Raw genomic sequence first — 18326 nt, 5'->3', positions numbered from 1 at the left:
CACTGCCTCCACACACACACACAAAGCCACAGCATAACACCAACCCCCCCTTTTTTCCTCCACATCCCCCAGCCTCTCTGTTTTGATTGCTGCCACTGGTCATTTTTATATTTGCCTCATGCAGCAGCAGCAGCAGCAGCGGCATCAATGAGATTTCTATCTCATATTTGCACCTTGCTGCACACTGCGGATATTACATTTGCAGCTTGTCCAGAATCCCAAGACTATAACCTTAACCCCAATCCTCCTGATTTGCAACCAAGCCTTCTAACCCTCTTAAAGAAGTAAGAAAAGGCAAAATGTCCTCACTTTGCATATGTGTGTTCTCCCCATCCCTATGACGACCATAGAGTAATTGAAATACAATAACACACGCAGGCTCAGGCAGTGCACCAACAGGCTTTAGGACCCTGCATCCCCATCGTAATAAGGTAGCAGAGCTGAAGGAAGGAGAGATACAGAAAGAGCTGGAGGAGGAGGAGGAGGAGGAGAGAGGAGGAGGAGAGGATGATGAGAGCTGTATTTGGGAAGTGAGAGAAAAGCTGAGAGTGAGCAGAAGAAAGTTGACACTGAAAACCACCAGCAAGGATTAATGAAAGAGCTTCTGCTGTCTGTGAGGAGGAGAGAGCGAGCCGGGCTGGATGATGCTGTGCAGGGGGAAGGGGAGTCTTTGACAAAGCAGACACGTTACCGCTGCTGGCAGGCTGCACAGGTGTGTTAGGTGCATCCACACACAGCTCGACGGAGGGATGCCAATAAGTTTGACTCTGTAACAAAACGCTCACATCATCTCTCTCACAAACACGTGTGGGACACACACACACTCATATCTATACACACACACAAATTTTGCACATGCCCACGCTGAAACCAAAGCAGAGGATCAGTGTGGAACAACATTCAGTCCTGTGGATGCTTAAAACGGGGGACGCTGGATTCCTCCCGTTTCTTCTCGGAGGACTGATCCCGGAGACAGAACAGAAAGGTGAGAAGATGTTTAAAGGAAACAAATCGAGCTGTTTCACTTTGGGTGAGAACAAAAGAAAAAAACCCTGAAAAATGTTTGACTTTGCTTTCTTATAATGATTTCACTGTATCACCATAATGTTAAATATTCAGGAATATAGTATCTTATATATATGTTATATGTATATTGAATGCCTTTATCTGTTATTGTTCCATCACCCCCACCCCCACTCCTCTCTTTGTAAAACAGCGTTTGCAAATGATCAGTTTAACATTAAAACAATATTTTATTTGAAAAATACTAAAAGTGGAAACATTCCTGTTAGGCCTGCCTGAGACCTTTGCAGTAAGAATACAGATTAATTACAGTTAATTATAACCTGTGTTACCAGTAAATGGTTTATATCATTAATAATAACTTTATTAATTGTTGTGATCGCTGCAAGCTGCTTTGCAGGAGAGCTGCTTACTATGTTACAACAGCTGGCATGTTAAGCATGCACAGGTGAGTGATGCTAGGCCTAATACTGTGTGTTTTGTTGTCTTATAGTGTCTTATAAAATATACTGAATGCCCTGTCTATAGGTCAGTTTGTATAATCACATCTAAAATAGGTTATTATACATTAAAATGAGTGAACTTTAAACAGGTGGTGGAGTGTTTTACAAAATGTGTAAATAATTCACAGTATTACCATGAATAACCAACATGCTTCCACAGTTACAGTTAGGGATATTATTTTTAATAGCGGTGCATTCATATTTAAAACACTATACTTGCTAAAATAATTATACTTACACCACGGGTGGCAGCCTTGGTACTGCGACCTCTACTTACGTATTGAAGCATGGCACCAGCAGCTCCACCATGTGACCAGGTAGAGTTTAATGATCAGCTACTAACTTATTTAAATGTGTAAAGATTCCTCTTCTGTGAAGTGTGCAGCATAGTGAAGCACGTCATCAATAGCATCACCATGTGGTAAAACGCTTTACGCACTCTTCTACATACTATAAACATGTTTCACTTGTAACGTGTTCATCTTGTTAAATCTTTCAGTATGTGATAGCTGGAGCATACTTTCATGTCAGAGTAATTTGTCAGATTAGGTCTTGCGTTTTAAATTCATCTCTGTTTTGACATGAAATATTTCAGTTATTGATTCGGAGCTGATATTTGAGAATGGTGATTTATTTATTCTGATAATCTATATCTGTTTCTTAGTTAGTGAGACAGTTGTGAGTCGGTTTTCTTTAATTAACTAAACTGAAATTTCACTTTCTTGTTGTTTTCTGCACATATTTATGAAAATATACACTGAAGGATATGTTGCTTTGGAGTAGCAACCTCCACCCTTTCCAGAGACACAAGGCTCTGCTCCATTGTTCATGTTTATAGCAGTTTACTGCCATATGACAGGACTGGTGTGCAGTAAAGCGGCATTCCTTCATCCCTACAACCTGACACATCTGCATCCCTTAACACATTTTTATCATTTGGTCAGAGAGATGTGTATCAGGGGACCATGTGAGAAAAGGCAGTCTAAGTGCTTTCAAAGGAGAGCATGTGTGTGTGTGTGTGTGTGTGCGTGCAGGTCATTGTCAATTAGAGGCCAACAAATATGCCCTCCCTCCATGATGATGATGAGACCATGTAATACATCATCGCTCATGTAAAGATCTGTGAGAGGCTTAATTACCTCATCCATGTTTAACACACACTTATTTTGGTCACTTGTGAGGACATTGTATTGAGTCATATAACTGCCTAATACCTAAATTAGTCCTTATCCTTAAATTAACCCTAGTGTAATTCTAAGATTAACCAGTAATCCTTTAAACTTCACTGTCACCCATCAACAGTAATACTAGTACGCACACCTGCTCTCTCTTTCTCCCTCTTGCACAATATGTAAATTAAAAAAGTAAGAGAACAGTCGGCTCCTTGGTTTTTAAGATGTTCAGTAGTGGGTCGTTCTCTGTGCACCACCCTGCATGATTGTTAATTTCCTCTCAATATGAAGTCTCATAATTGTTTGAAATCTGGCCAACAGAGGAGATTTCAGTCGTGGGCGTACAGCTTGAACAAGAGGGGAGCTGAGCGCACACAGCCCCGGAGGGTGTGACTGCTAATCCTAACTGTCTGTGGTCTGTGTGTGAGGTCCAATATCCAGCTGCAGCTGAGTGTGGTACTCAAGCCCAGGCTCAGTTTCACTTGGGTGATTGTGATGAATACTGAGATGACTGAGACAGTCAACATTCTGGTGTAGGTGTTATTATTTCAAGGTGTGATGACTGAGTGGAGGCCAGCGGAGATGATATCCTCTGTAGATCTGTTGGTTCTGAATGCAAGCTGGCTTGGATGTTGTTCTTCTCACAGCACTTCATCAGGATCAGACTTTCTAGGTTGCTTTGAAGCAGGTGAGAACGCTCTCCCGTGACAGTGATGTGTTAAAACCATCAGTAATGACATCAACTAGATGGCTGGCACATGTTATTAATACACAGCCAAGGACGTTATCAGACGCAGCAGCTTTGCTCACAGGAGGATACTTCTCACGTCCGCTGTGGATACTGACAGTGGCCAGCCCTCTGGAGGTGGAGCAGACTTGACAGCTGACGCTGTGCGAGCATTAAAAGTTGCTATGCTCATCTGCCAATGTGGATTCACACATGATAGGTACACTCCTGATTTTCTAACCTGTGATGGCCTGGATCACCTGCCATCGTCTTTGGTGTTGTTGGTGTTGAGGTCTCTCTTCAGCTTTGCTTCCTTGATGCCATCTTTCAATCTAGCGCTGCAGGTTTCTTGTCATCTTTTTTTGGCTTTGACTATAGCCCTCATCTCTCCATTCATCTGGGATTTCTGGTTGGGCATGATTTCATTGTGATCGCCACATCATCTACACATTTTCTGATGGGCGATGTCACTGATGATGCACAAACAGGTGACAAATTAAAGGAACCAGGACCAGAACAGCTTCAGTGCACCTTGCCATTGATTCTACAAATCCCTCTATTGGAGGGATGAACATCATTCTTCCAAAAGTTATTCCCTCATTTGGGAATCTCGTTTCGATGATGCTTTGGTCCAACATCTCATAGGTGAACCTCAGCCCGATGGATGGGACATTTTCTTCCTGGAAAAGACCACTCCCATCAAAACAGAGAGCATGATTGGATGTTAATAGCTTAATTTTACCATGCAGTGCACCTGAGTGAAAGTATTTCTCCACTCATTTATTCAGGGCTTTCCTGTAGTCTATCGCCTGCCTGGTTCTGCTGGGTTGTGGCATACTGAAAATATTCCTGCTGTAGCTTCATCTGTCCACACTTGAACTGTTCCCGATGGTTTGACCCTTTAAAATCAGCTGGGAGTAAGTTGGCAGTAGAAGCAGTGAAATGTGGTGTGATAGGGCCCTGAGTGGGCTTTGTGGCTGCCAGGGGATGTTCATGTAAACATCGTCCACCAGGGTATTACTGCCCCTGGTGGGATGTAGACATGCCGGTGGAACTGTGGCAAAATGTGACGTGACTGCTGACGACTTTATACAGCTCAGCTCAGCTAGTGCATTTCTTTAAATTTGCATCTGGGAGAATGTAAACAGCAGCATCAAAAAAACACAATGGTGCATTATCAGCGCAGATAATATCAAAAACGTCATTACACTGCAAACACAGATGACATCTGTATCCTTTGCATCGTGCCAGTTAAATCTCGTTTTTTGCAACTCATGTTAATGTTGACAATAACACATTACTACTAATTAAACTGGTGCATTCAAACAAATGTAACCAAAGTAAAAAAATACAGTATATCAAAAAGAGTTATTCCCATTTGAAAGATGTACCAATTGCTCTGTTGTATATTCTTGGGAATGTACAACAATCTTTTAACACATGGTCAATCCATATACAGCCAAGTACACATCCATAAACAGAAGAGTGAGTTGCAGCAGCTGTAGAAGACACCGAAGCACGAACAAACATAACATACACACATGACTACACAAAAAACACAACGTCGTAAGATACAGCCAGTCCCTGCACGGTGAGTCCCATGTGTTGTCCACTGATGTAAAACAGAAGATCGAGGACAACACACAACACACTCTGCAGAGACGCTGGAGCCATTTGCAACATATTGCAGATTCTCATTCCTCGGGCCTCATTGCACACAAGCACCAGCTGTGCGATTAGAGTGTGTGTGTGTGTGTGTGTGTGTGTGTGTGTGTGTGTGTGTGTATGATTCATTTTGTTATGTATGTGAGCATGTAGGAGGAAGGGCTTCGAAAGGTTTGTTTACTGTGTGTTTGCCTGAAAGGGCAAAATGATGCAAAGCTGCAAAGGACTGTGCGCATGTTTGTTAGTGTATGGGTATTTAGTAGTGTGTGTGTGTGTGTGCGTGTGTGTGTGTGTGTGTGTGTGTGTGGTGGGGCATACCATGGGCTGATTAATGAGCTCACACTGTCATACACACATTCTGCACAGGGGGCTTCAAGTAAACCCAGCGCCTGCGTGACTGCGCTCGTTCGTTATTATAGAGTAATTCTGTGGAAATTATCCATCCTTTGCAGTCTAATGTGACAGTAACACATCCTTACTGGAAGGCACTGCAACGCTGGAATTATCCCATCCAGTTATTATCAAGCTGAGCAGAGGAACAATCCTGAAATGGCAAATTAGTGCCTGCTTCATTTATCCTGCAGTGAGCACTCTACTCCGTGGTGAATTTGTTTCCATAGGAACATGATGTTACTTTGGGCTTCGCGAGCTGTGCAACATGCTCAGTGTTGCCGCCTGTGTTTTGCTTATCTTTTCTCTTCGGCTTCCTCTCTGCTCTTGTCAGTCACTCCGCGGAGAACAAGAAAAAAAGGGGGAGGGTTTGGAAATGAAATCAATAGGGCCATTTAACTGCCACTTGGGTTTTCAGATTTTTGTTCAGCATATCTCAAAGCCTGCTCTGGTCTTATCAGCCTGACATCGCCGTTCTTCAAGATGTCTTTTTATTAGAGCCTACAGGCGTTTCTATAGCCTCTATGCTATTTCTTTTCTACGAGTGTATCTGCATCTCCATATTCTGTATCAGTTGAAATATTACAGCAATTACTTCTAGCTCTGTGCATGACTGTGTGTGTGTGTGTGTGTGCACTGAGAGTAACTGTTTCTTAAAAAGACTGCAGAGTTGCTAAAAAATCTATTTAAGAGTCAGCAGCAACAGTTCTCTGGTTTTGGTGGCACGTTTCTATGTTTTAAGTAGAAATTGTAGCAAGGAAGAAGTTTTAAGTTTTTGCGGCTTTGCAGAAAGTGCTGGCAGGATTATGAAAAGGGGGGAGGATCAAACGCAAAAGAAGAGGGCTTGAAGTAATGGAGGAACCTGAGCAAATGCGTGGTTGTTGGTGTGTGTGTGTGTGTGTGTGTGGCAAAGCACCAGACTAAAAAGGAGCAAGATAGCGGAGGCAGAGAAGAGTAGCTCTTGTAAAAGTGTTGATGGTGATTTGCGGCGGCGTCCTTGCAACCTTCCTTCTACCTGACTGGATGTTTTATGAGCGTTGCAGAATCAGAAAAGGAGGGTAGGCTCATAATACAGCTGACAGAAGTCTTTTTATGGTGGATGAGCAGAGGTGCAGGAGGAGGGAGGGAGGAGGAGGAGGAGGAGGAGGTGGTGGTGTAATAAAGCTGAGTGCATCTCTCCTGGAATGAAGCTGCAGTGATTGGGAGGAGGCAGAAGAGAAAGGCTAGTGAAGTGCTACAAATATTAGTGTGTGCAGTGTGCAGTATGCACCATATGTCCAGATATATATGTGTGTGTGTGACGAGGAGGAGGAGGAGGAGGTTTACTCATAGCTGCTGCTGACGTCAGTGTGTTGAACGATCACTCAGCTTGTTCAGTATGAGAGGCACTAGCCCTCCAGAAAGGGGAGTGTGAAGAGGAGGGGGGGGGGGGGTTGCACGGCGAAGCATTATCAGCGAGCAGAGCAGAATGCAGCCCTCAGCACCAACGCCAGCCCAAAGACACCCAATTATTCCAGTTTTTTTTTTGTGCAGTGAAGTGTGCAACAACGAGTCATTGAATTGATGTCGAGCCTGTGAAGCACTCTGCCATGCAGAATGAATACTTACTGATGAGATATTATGTAGTTTGTTGAAATGACACTTTCTTTCTAACCGGGGAATGAAAAGAACCCTCGACACACAATGCGAAACTTTTTTCATCGTTTCTCACTCAGTGCTGCACAGTTATGTGCTAATTTTAGATATTCTCACCATGCATGAAGTCGTATGTGTTTGTTAACTTCATTTAACACCTCTACGTAATGTTTTAAGTCACTTATAACTTCCACGTTATGGGGCGATCAGGTTTGCGTAAGTCCCACCAGCTATACCTTTCTGTGCAGGGCTGTTGGGGGGCTAGAGCCCATCTCAGTCTGCATTAGGAGGTAGCAGAGATGAAGATGCTGAGGTTCTCTTTGGGAGTGACCAAGATGGATAGGATCAGGAATGAGTACATCAGAGGGACAGCACATGTTAGAGGTTTTGGAGATAAAGTCAGAGAGAGGCCAGACTGAGATGGTTCGGACATGTCCAGAGGAGAGCTAGTGAATATATTGGTAGAAGGATGCTGAGTTTTGAACTGCCAGACAGGAGGAGGCCTAGAGGAAGACCAAAGAGGAGGTTTATGGATGGACATGAAGGTAGTTGGTGTGAGAGAAGAGGATGCAGAAGACAGGGTTAGATGGAGACAACTGATTCGCTGTGGCGACCCCTGAAGGGAAAAGCTGAAAGGAGAAGAACAAGATCATAAACTGTGCATCACAGCTAAATATTGGACCAGACAATCTGATTACTCTGTTGAGTCGAAACCTCCTTTTCGTCTGCTCCCGCTCACTGTAATAACAACTCAAATCAGCCGACTTCTTTAAAACAGTGACATGCTGATTCATTCTATTATCATAGCAGGTCATAAATATCACATGTTAACCAGGCAATTAATATTTCATGTACTGAAGCGTGGAAACATTGACCAAATCAATACGTCGTGATTGTGAAGGTGTCACAAAATACATAAATACATATTAACGATGACAGATGTCCTGTGTTATCGGCGTTTAAAATGAGTGATCACAGACAAAGTTAGAGGTGAAGCAAGGCCACGGCTGACCCTGAACATGCTTCAGCTCGTCGTCATAGTTTGACAAAAAGGCTCCATTTTGTGCGTCTGCCTCAGAAAGCAGCGTGGATATTTTTAGATTAATACATTCTGGATAAATCTCTGGAAAAGTAAGCTTCTGAAGTAAGGACGACCAGCTTACTGTGGGCGGTCAGGCAAAACGAAGAAACTAAGTTACATTTTCAAACTGCTTCACTTAATCAATCACTGCCCACCATCGAGTATGTTTTTTATTTTCCACTTCAAACATAATGGAAATTCATATTTTGTTCTTACTGACAGGGTTTCTAAGCAACTGGAATATGAAAAAAGATACAATGACGTACGTTCAGGGCGTTAATGCTCGGGCCATTTTTTTCATCACTGCAGAGAGTTACAGTGTGTCGCATGTCCAGTGTCCCCGTCTGCCTGGAGCTGATGTGTATCCATCAGAGATATGCATGCTGAGTTAGCAGTTTTTACCCAGGGACAGACTTTCCTCTAACACACCGTGAGTCGCATGCCAGGCAGTGTACGTTGATATTTGGTACCTCATGTTCTGGTACTATGAACCTTAGAGACACTCATTCCTCTAATAGATTTGGAAGTTTACTTCATGATATTGATATGAGCTTTTTTGTCTGATGTGAATCTGGTGTAGGGGTTTTAATTTAGCCATCTGGTTTAGTTGTGTGTGTGTGTATGTGTGAATAAGTAAGAAATGCTTTGTCCAGTGGAGCTGTAAAGTCTAAATATTTTGTGTGACCTTCTCTTAACAGACCCCATCATCATCATCGGAGAGCTGGACCTGAATGAAAGGTGGACGAGGTACATTAAGTGCACATGTCCTAAAGGAGTGCTGCCGTGGCAAACGGCAAACCCACGGCCATAAATCAACACCGGAGGACTCTTTGATTTCTTCATTATCACTTCCTGCAGCAACAACAGACGAACAGGCATGTTGGCAGGCCCACTGACCTGCGGACGTGCACCATAGGACTCTATTCCCGGAGCCTCGTTGCTTTACAGATTAACTGCCCTCAAATATGCCCCCAATCCGTTCATTGAACCGCTAGTTTGACTGCTGCTGCTGGAGGTTGTGCATATTCAAGCTTCCAAACCCGCTGTGCGTCAGTCCAGTTATTTGAAGGCCTGCTGTCTTTGGCCTGTTTTTTTTTAAAGGCGGTGTTGGTTCACGTCTCCTGCAGAGAAACAAACATGCTGCTGCACGTCGTGACAGCCTGAACGTCATTTCTGCTCGTTTCAATCATTCAATCATACAATCATTTCCTGACTCATTTCCATCCAGAACAGCCGAAGCAAAAGACTGACGTCTAATGCTTTAACGCTAAAACCACGGCACTGTGCTTAGATTAAGACTTCATATTTTATTGCAAGTTCCGGAGGGCGGATCACGCTGTTTCCCATTGCCCAGTATTTTCATTAGCCCGTCGGAGGCTAATCAGGGTCCTCCATCATCAGAATTGACATTTCCATATTGTATGAGAGAGAAAGTAGCAGACATTAGCATATTCATGAACACTGACACTCTCAATCATGTAAAATGGAAGACATGAACCATCAAACCCTGAAACAAATAGCTTATGACATGTAAGGAGACGAGGGTCTTGAATCCCCCTATGCAGCTTCAGCACATCCCATAGCACACAGGAGAAGGCCTCCACGGGCACATTAAGGATAAAACCTGGCATGTGTTATTGGCATCTGGTGCAGGATTTATAATAACAGATAAAAAAGAATGGGATTAAAGATGGATTATTACTCACATACTAAAGCCAGCAAAGCAGCTGCCTTTGCATAAACCCATCGGACACTTGAGGGAAACACTCTGCAGACCCGAGTAGATTACATTTGGTTGTTGATGCAGTGGCCTCTTGTGTGGTTGGTATTCAAAGAGAGGGATGGAGAATCTAGATGAGCTGGAGCACCCTCTTCTGGGGGAAAGCACCAATGACAGCCGGGCATCAGGACAGGCACTGGGGCCCGGGACTGGACAGGCCCCTGGAGGGCTGTTCAAGGGCATCTTGGTCAAGTGTGAGGAGGACAGAGCCTACCCTCCTTTAGCATGGAGGAGCTATTGCGGACACCCTCCTGAGCTCCAGCAGCAGCAACTCCTGGACCCTTGCTCCTTACCTCGCACATTGGAGTCCTTTTATCCACCGGCCCCCATCTGGGGCCACGCAGATTCCCTTCTTAGCAAAGACTACCTGGAGACCACCTTCGTGGACATTCGGCCCGGCTCCACGCTGGAGAGGAAGCTGCTGGCCGAGACGCAGGACTTTCACAGCGTGTCCTACAGCATGGACGACGAGGATGATCTGCTTCCTGATTCTGACGTAAGACGACAAAGTTTGTGTTAGTCCAAAACCTAAAATATTCAGTTTAGTAACAAAGCCTCACACTGCAGAAGCTGAATCAGGGAATGGTTTTTTTATAGCTTGATAAATGACTTGAAGAGATGAAGTTATGATCGATTAATAAACTCATTTGGGCATTTCTACACATAAATAATAACCTTCCACGGAAAGAGACTCTCATATCCTCAGTATAGATTCTGGTAACCCGAAGAGGAAACTTAAAACAGACATATGAGGAATGCATTTTAAGGTAGGTAGCAATTCAATGCAGGTAATGACACTACAGTAGCGACGGAGGATGCCAGTTTCTATTTCATAGATCAGTGAGCAAAGCCCATCCTGGAGTGAAATGTAAATTAGCTGTAAGACTCTTACAGTGGTCATGTGATGTTTTAGAGAATGTATAGGCTGTGAATGTCACAAAATGAGTAGCTGCTAATTATTGTGAGAAATCTCCGGGCGAGGTTCAATCAAGAGGTCTAATTACCTGCTCCGAACGAAAAGGCTGAGGGCTGTTTTACAAGTATTACTTTGATTAAAGAACACAAACACAAGTAATACCACACACCATTAATATCAGCTGGCTGCCACACAGTTCAGGTTGGGAGTTTGTTCTACAAGGACAAAAGGACAGCACACACAATAACTTCACTGTAAAGCTCAGTCTGAATACTGGGGCCTCAAAGAGGAACAACACAACATTTCCTCCTCCTTTGTTCCTCTTAGTTAAAGGACTCAAACTCCTTCATCACTTCATGCTGAATTCTTACTGTGGAACTGATCAAAGCATCTTTGGAAAATGCACAAAACAACAAGCAGAGTAACAAAAGAGGAAGTCAGATTGAATATGCAGCTGTTTGAGAAAGATGAGCGGGTCGTGAATCGCCTGCGGTCAGCAGAGCCAGTGCACATCCAGACTAACCCCATTCAGTCACATTATCTTACATACACCAGCAAAGTTTTACAGTGGTTGCGGAGGACATGAACACAACATACACAAGAACAAGAAAACATTTTTCTATCTTTGTACAGTATGTTTAATACAACTTTTGAAGATTGTTAAGTCTCATTTCCAGGATAGGTAAATGCAAATTTGACAACCTAGGAATGAGATTCAGCAACGATCTTTGTCCAGTTAATCTGAACTCAACCTAAGTGCACTCTGTTTGAATCCCAGGACTCATCCATTGATGATTTCAGTGATACAGACAGCGAGAACAACTTCCCTCTGATGATCCCTCAGGACTACCTGGGTCTGGCTTTTTTCTCCATGCTCTGCTGCTTCTGGCCCCTGGGCATCGCTGCCTTCTACCTTTCACAGAAGGTACACACACACACACACTCAGTCGTGAGCTGACAAGATACAACCTGGCACCGTAGTTCACAACCAAGGGTGATTTCTTACCCTGTGTAGACTAAGGACACATTCAGTGTAGTCAAGTTTAGACAAGAATGGATTGCACTTAGATTTGGAGTGTGTCATCTTCAGTGTCTGATGTTTTATTGAATATACTTTATCGGTGACGTGACAGTCTGTAAACTCTGTCCAGTATTTCCAAGGAAACAATCAGAGCAAATTAAAAACAGACACACCAAAATGATCGCTTGCACCCACTGACTCTGGATGTAACTTGCAGAATAATCGGAAAGATCCTGTTAAAAACAATTAAACTAAATATCACCCCTGACTCATAATATTCATATTTTCCATCATACTCTACTGTAACAAGGAATCTAACAAGCATCACACTGAAAAACACTCTTGTTGTGCTGTGCAAAAGTTGTGTTCGACGACAACAGATACTAACGAATTCACAAAAAGAAGAGCTGAGATGTGTTCATATGATCGCTGAGATGATCAGCTTCTTCCCAGACAAAGTTGGTGGAAACATAGAGCAGGTTAAAGGGAAACGGGAACAACATCTCTGCACAAATTATCTCATCAGTCACTATTACTGCCTTCAGTGCTGAAAATCCCCCAACACCTCTATCTCTAGTCACCAAATCCCCTCGGTGTATATAGGCATCTTTCCAGCAGTGCAGAGGGGAAAAAAAAATCCCATTAACGCTTTTGCAAAGCTAACTGGCAGCAAGCTGCAAAGGCCCTTTTGATCAGATCAATGGCCTTCATTAAGGTTTAATTAGAGTCATAACAAGAAGCCCCAAGGTGATAGATTTCCAATATTGTCGAGTGCTGCCTAAAACAGGGGTCAGAGTCAGAGACAAGGACTAGAAGGAGAGAGGAAGGAAGAAGGATAAAGTGATGGATGAGGCACAAACGGCAAGTGTTATTCAGAGATGGAACATAATATGGGCTTAGTGTGTGATTGGAATGAGTGGACGAGGAAAGTAGAGACCAGAGAGGACGTTGACAAATGATGACGAATGCCCTTCTCTCTTCTTTTTCCCCCTCCTCTAATCTTTATCTCACTTCTCCTCTCTCCTCCATTTCTCAGACCAACAAGGCATCGGCTCAGGGGGATTTCCAGGGGGCCAATGCAGCGTCTCGCCAGGCTCTGTGGCTCTCGGTCCTCTCCATTGTGTTTGGAATCATAACATACATCTGTGCCATTGCTGCATTGATTTCCTACCTTTCTGGAAAACCACCATAAAAGCAACAAGGAGACAAACAAAAAGAAAAAACTCACACATTTCATCAACACATGCCAACGTATCACCTATAAGTGTAAAACAGCCTTTGTCTCGTCGATCCTATCTGCAGTTCTGTTTTATCTACAGCTAGAAAAGTGGAGAATGCACAGGGAAAACAACAGGCGAGCCGGTGCATAGATCACAATCACCTCTAATTGGATTAGGACAGAATTCAGCTCAGAGGACGTTCCTCGTACAGAATAATTAAAAAAGAAGTTATATCACTCCACCTAGAAGATCGAGCCTGTAAATGTGATATTTTATTTGTCACCCAAGGACTTAAGTTACCTGCCATCCTATAAATGTGTGTCGTAGTCGTCACCACGTTAAGCATTACTGTAAAAAAAACAAACCGACAACAACACATGCAGATGTTATCACAACTGTAGATATCACTGTCACACTAACAATGAATAATGAGAAGCAGAAAGAGAAGAGAGAGAGAGAGGATGTGTGGCCTCGTCTGCCCGGGAGGAGCTAAGTGGAGGGCAGTACACGACCATCCCGTCTGCAGATTTATGAGAAGGTCACATGAACAAGGACGTAGCAGCGTTGAAATCCTGATGGAGCTCGCCATGGGAGGCCTGACTGTCGCTCGTGGAGAAAAAGGCAATAACCAAGAATTTCTTGCTCCTCCACCGGCTGGAGCCGAAGGACAGATCCACAAAGGAAACTCTGCTCAACTCATCCTGATTTCACATTCAGTGTCACTCATCGTTTACCTGCAGAAAAGACTGTTGTTGTTTATGCCAAGTCGAATAAGTATCTTCATGTTGAAATACACAAAAAACTAAATGAAAAATACATTAGTGCCATTATATAAGAAAATAAATATAAACGAAGAGTTGTCAGGAGGTCGTGATGTGAAAAACGTGGCTCTAGATATAGAAACAAAGGAGCCGCTTCTTTATTCAGTGCTAGAAAATGATAACATAGACAGAGGAGCGGGTCTCTGCAAGGAAAAGTGCCAAAAATACAGAAGAAACTCTGAGGATGATCCTTTTGTGAGCTCTTCCATTAATAGAAGCAACCAGGCTGCTACGCCACGCTCCCCAAATGTAGATTTTGTTATTTTCTCCTCCACAAAGAGGACTGAAATCCTTCAGGAACTTGCTTCTTCCTTCAAACTTGTGTAAACAAACACAGTAACACCTTGTTTGGTTAAAAGACGGCTAACCGGACACACAGCGTTCAGCCACGTGATGCATGAGTCAGTAAAATCTCCATTTCGGTCACAGCAGAAAGCTGCATGGCGAGTTTGTGCTTGTCAAACCTGCTCCGAGCTTTGATCACTTCCTTTATTTGGTCCTGAACTACTGCAAAAAAAAAAAAAACAGCTTTGATGAAAGAAAGCTTGAGCTTAAATGTGCCACTGACAAAACTGTGAATAAGGGAACTCTGAGTAAATATTTTAAAAAATGACCGTAAGGTAAAAGTTGACATTTTCTATTTAGATGTATAGTTTTATAGAGTCCACGGCTCCATTCTAAAGTACACAAACAAAACACTTTTGTTTTCTGCGGTGTTAAGACTAAGCTGATAATAGATCATGGTCACTGTGCGTGCTATTTGTAGACACACCTGTGATATCTCGTGTCTAACCCAGAGTCCACACACCGTGTTGTGCAGCTCCTACGATCCTGAACCGTCCTCTATCTCCACTGGACACTTCTGTCAATGAACCTTTGTTGTTACAGCTGAGTTAGCACAATTAGTGATTTATATGGAAGCATTTAAAGTGTATTTGCCTTGACTGATGATGCCGTCGTGAGACATTTGCATCGCTTGTATAGATAATGACTGGATGCAGGGAAGTGGTTAACTCATGTGAGTCAATAAAGGTTTAAAAGGTTGTGACAAATGAGATTTATTAATAAAAGATATATTCAGTTATTTCCCAGTCCACACCCTTGTATTAAATGTAAATATTAACCTGAAAGAAGAATCGATGAATCCCAATAAATGCACTTGTTTGACATTTGTCTTTTTATTTTGTAGAAATGTTACAAATGTCCTGCTCACTCACTTAACCCGCAGCACAGCTGACTACAAACGAACCGAAGCAAATGTAGCCCAACGTGTTTGCTTAATATTTTATTACAACATCAGTACTTTAAAAAAAGGCTAATAAAAAAAACAGCTTCTTCTTCAGAGGGTTTTGGAGTATCGCCGCCGGACAGAGTCTCTGTAGAACTGGAAGATCTTCTCTGATGCTTTCTGACTGACTGCTATACACTGCTGCAGCTGTGGAACAAAAACAGAGATCGTCATCGGACCTGAAGCAGATCGCTGACGGAGCTCGTGTAATAATGGACATAAGAAATGAACCACAGCTCATGTTGGCATGTTCACAAACCTAAATTTGACAAAGACATTTATTTACTGACCTCGTGAACTGAAAACGACCCTTTGGTCGAGGACATCATGACTTTGCGTTCTTTACTGTCGATAGCAAAAGTCATCAAAGCTCGACTTTCCTGGTAAAAGGGAACAGAGACAAGATTCAGTGGAGGATTGTGACACATTGCAGCTGTAGTTCTGCAGATTTAAATATCAAAATGAATCATAGAAAACATGGAGAATGGGTGGTGTACATCTCTTATCATGACAGTCAGAGCAAAGAAGAGAAAACTGGCTTCTCTCAGCTGTCGTGGTTCATTCTGTCCCATGAAGACAACATATTTACCTTCTCCTGAGCTGCACTGGGGTCTGTGATGATTTGACCGTCTGTGTCGATGGCACAGGTCACTCCACAGAACAGGCAACTCATTGGCAGGCCTGCATCCATGAGAGCCATACAGGCAGCGTTCAAAAAGCAGGACAAGAGCTGAGGAACGGGTAAGGAAGAACACTCCACGAGAAACATCATTAATGTCCTAATGTCCTAGCAGCAGGATTTGAAATGAGCAGAGACACAGCAGAGTTTTACTGAAGGATACTGAGCCGTCATCGTGTATCACCTGAAGAACGAGCGTGAGGGAGGAGCGAGGATGGAGTGACAAGAGCAGAGATGCCTCGCAGGTCTCTCGCACACACTGCTCTTGTGATCGCTCACGCACACCTAGACAATAAAAAAACACTTCATTCAGACTGGAAACCAACTGCCTCACTTATTACACCTTGTGGTGTGTTGTGGTATGGCAGCTACTATGCTCAAAAACCACCAAAGTTTCCCTGAAATTAACTTAAATGAGCTGTTAGAAATGTTTATTTCTGAACATCATCATATGAAAACATGTCTAACATTAAAGCACGTTGTTATATATGTATCTCGCTGATCTACTCAAAAGTACTTCTTTAACAGTGTGCTAGAAAATGCAACAATACTTTATCACATATAAAAAAAGTTTAAAATGCTGCATTGAACTCCCATCATCTTCACGTAATCACTTACTTGGCAAACCCACTTTGGGCTGTATCAACACCTCCAGTGTTGCCCGGTCATAGATTTCCTTGCTGACTTTGACCTCGGCCGGTCCGTAAACTCCGGCCAACACACTTGTGTCTCCTTTTCATAAAACGAACAGAAGAGCACATTATTCAACGGTGTTATGGAATTTTCTATAATTAAGTAACACAAGGTCACGTGTGGGCCTTGAGGTCCTCAGCAGTATTAGTTGTTTGGCTTTGGTTGGGAACAGTAGGTGCCAGTCTATCTTAACACTGGTGGCCAGGGTCAAAGAGACCTATTGCTGCCTTCCTAGACATAATAGATAGTTTTTTTGTTGATGGTCCAATCTGCATAAACAGACATCTGTGTCTCCAGACTAGAATATGCTGACAATGACACCTGCATGGGTAAAGACATTCTCTTTGTATAGTATTTGTGGTGTTATCTTTGGGTTTAAAGTCAATCCACCAGGATGAGTTGGGCAGAATGTGAGACCGACTCAGGCACTTCTGATGAACTTTGAGAGTGTCTCTAATTCTTGGCCAAGCGAAATTATGTTTTCTTCCCTGAGCACAACTGAAAACAAAAAAAGAATATGGAGGAATAAAATATGGAGGGAGCTTTTGGAAAGATGTGATCTTTGACATGTTCACAGCAGATGGAGCATTCCAACAAAACCAACAATCGGATCATTAAACCAGAATAAGATGACGGCCAGCTGACACTTACACTGCGCTGTAAACTTAGGACCGATGTTTAAATCAGAATCACTTTAATATGCCAAGTATGAGGAATTTGAATCCAGTTACACTTTGCTCTCTTAGAGATAAACATAAACATAAACAGGTGTTACCAACGGTTAGAGCTCCTCGAGGAGCCTTTTCTCTGTAACGCCTTTTTGTGTGTTGCTCCTTCTTGGACAAGAATAATAAATTCAACTCAAACTTTGATACTTTGAATCCAGTCTTCCTTCTTTAAAAATTGGATTAATTATTCTTGTACAAGGAGGAGCAACACACAGGAGAGGTTACAGAGAAAAGGCTCCTCGAGGAGCTCTAACCTTTGGTTCTTATACATGTTTTTAAATGGGCTGTCTTGGACACCTTTCACCTGATACAGATAATATCATAACATTCCTTTACTGCTCAGAAATTAGCACTATAATACATTTTAGATCCACATGGTCCTCCCCTAGCCTGTCCCTCCTGTCCTTGTACCACTAATTTATAATTGTCTCTCCCTGCCAGCCTCAGTGAATCAGAGGTGCAGCTGTTTTCTATTCTGACCATGCATGCATTATTTATTTATTAACAATGCCCGAGCTTCATCTGAAGCACAGAGCATGCTGTATCTGCAGCCTGAGTTGTATCTGTGCTGTATCTGCAGCCTGTGTTGTATCTGCAGCCTGTGTTGTATCTGCAGCCTGAGTTGTATCTGCAGCCTGTGTTGTATCTGCAGCCTGTGTTGTATCTGCAGCAGGTGTAACCACGTGTCTCCCCTCGGGGTCGTTACCTTGTGTGAAGGACGCCGATCCGTCCGGTCGGGACAGTAAACTCTGCTCGCAGCCAAACTCTCTGAGAGAAACACCTGAAGACTCGCACACCTCCATCACGATGCCACCACGCACAACACGAGCGGTCGCAGGCGAGTGACGTCTTCTGTTTAGGACGTCACGTTGGGAGTTGTAGTTCTTTGAGGAGGCCACAAGATGGCAGCGAGCTGCTCCCTCACAACAGACTGTCAGATTAAAGTCCTAATTTTATATTTTTATAACTTTCTCATTCAACATT

General features: G+C 43.1%; 2 protein-coding genes across 3 annotated transcripts; one reads left to right on the top strand and one right to left on the bottom strand.

Moving 5' to 3' along the window:
• The first annotated feature begins 464 nt into the window (after window positions 1–464).
• On the top strand, window positions 465–15275 carry tmem91 (transmembrane protein 91). 2 transcript variants are annotated; one of them, XM_010749904.3, is made up of 4 exons: window positions 465–985; window positions 8895–10472; window positions 11671–11817; window positions 12950–15275. In XM_010749904.3, exons 2-4 carry the CDS (start codon window positions 10038–10040, stop codon window positions 13103–13105), a joined length of 738 nt encoding a protein of 245 aa, XP_010748206.1. In that variant the 5' UTR covers window positions 465–985; window positions 8895–10037; the 3' UTR covers window positions 13106–15275. The 2 variants fall into 2 exon arrangements, with proteins under 2 accessions (XP_010748206.1, XP_019128468.1); XM_019272923.2 differs by having other exon boundaries at window positions 465–1030.
• On the bottom strand, window positions 15109–18209 carry exosc5 (exosome component 5). The gene is made up of 6 exons (XM_019272924.2): window positions 18049–18209; window positions 16540–16653; window positions 16085–16206; window positions 15832–15972; window positions 15533–15622; window positions 15109–15389 (listed from the first exon to the last, which is right to left on the bottom strand). Exons 1-6 carry the CDS (start codon window positions 18143–18145, stop codon window positions 15294–15296), a joined length of 660 nt encoding a protein of 219 aa, XP_019128469.1. The 5' UTR covers window positions 18146–18209; the 3' UTR covers window positions 15109–15293.
• Between the last annotated feature and the right edge of the window lie 117 nt (window positions 18210–18326).

The sequence above is a fragment of the Larimichthys crocea genome, chromosome VII, assembly GCF_000972845.2.
Source record: "Larimichthys crocea isolate SSNF chromosome VII, L_crocea_2.0, whole genome shotgun sequence".
In the NCBI taxonomy this organism is placed as follows: Eukaryota; Metazoa; Chordata; class Actinopteri; family Sciaenidae; genus Larimichthys; species Larimichthys crocea.
Note: the sequence above shows the minus strand (reverse complement) of the source record. Positions and strands in the feature narration are given on the sequence as shown.

Coding starts and splice junctions, on each gene's coding strand:
- tmem91 (XM_010749904.3), top strand. CDS start 10,038: ATGGAGAATCTAGATGAGCTGGAGCACCCTCTTCTGGGGGAAAGCACC. Junction 10,473..11,670: donor ATCTGCTTCCTGATTCTGAC/GTAAGACGACAA, acceptor TTTGAATCCCAG/GACTCATCCATTGATGATTT. Junction 11,818..12,949: donor CCTTCTACCTTTCACAGAAG/GTACACACACAC, acceptor TCCATTTCTCAG/ACCAACAAGGCATCGGCTCA.
- exosc5 (XM_019272924.2), bottom strand. CDS start 18,145: ATGGAGGTGTGCGAGTCTTCAGGTGTTTCTCTCAGAGAGTTTGGCTGC. Junction 15,973..16,084: donor TGATACACGATGACGGCTCA/GTATCCTTCAGT, acceptor CCCGTTCCTCAG/CTCTTGTCCTGCTTTTTGAA. Junction 15,623..15,831: donor CCAGTGCAGCTCAGGAGAAG/GTAAATATGTTG, acceptor CCCTTTTACCAG/GAAAGTCGAGCTTTGATGAC.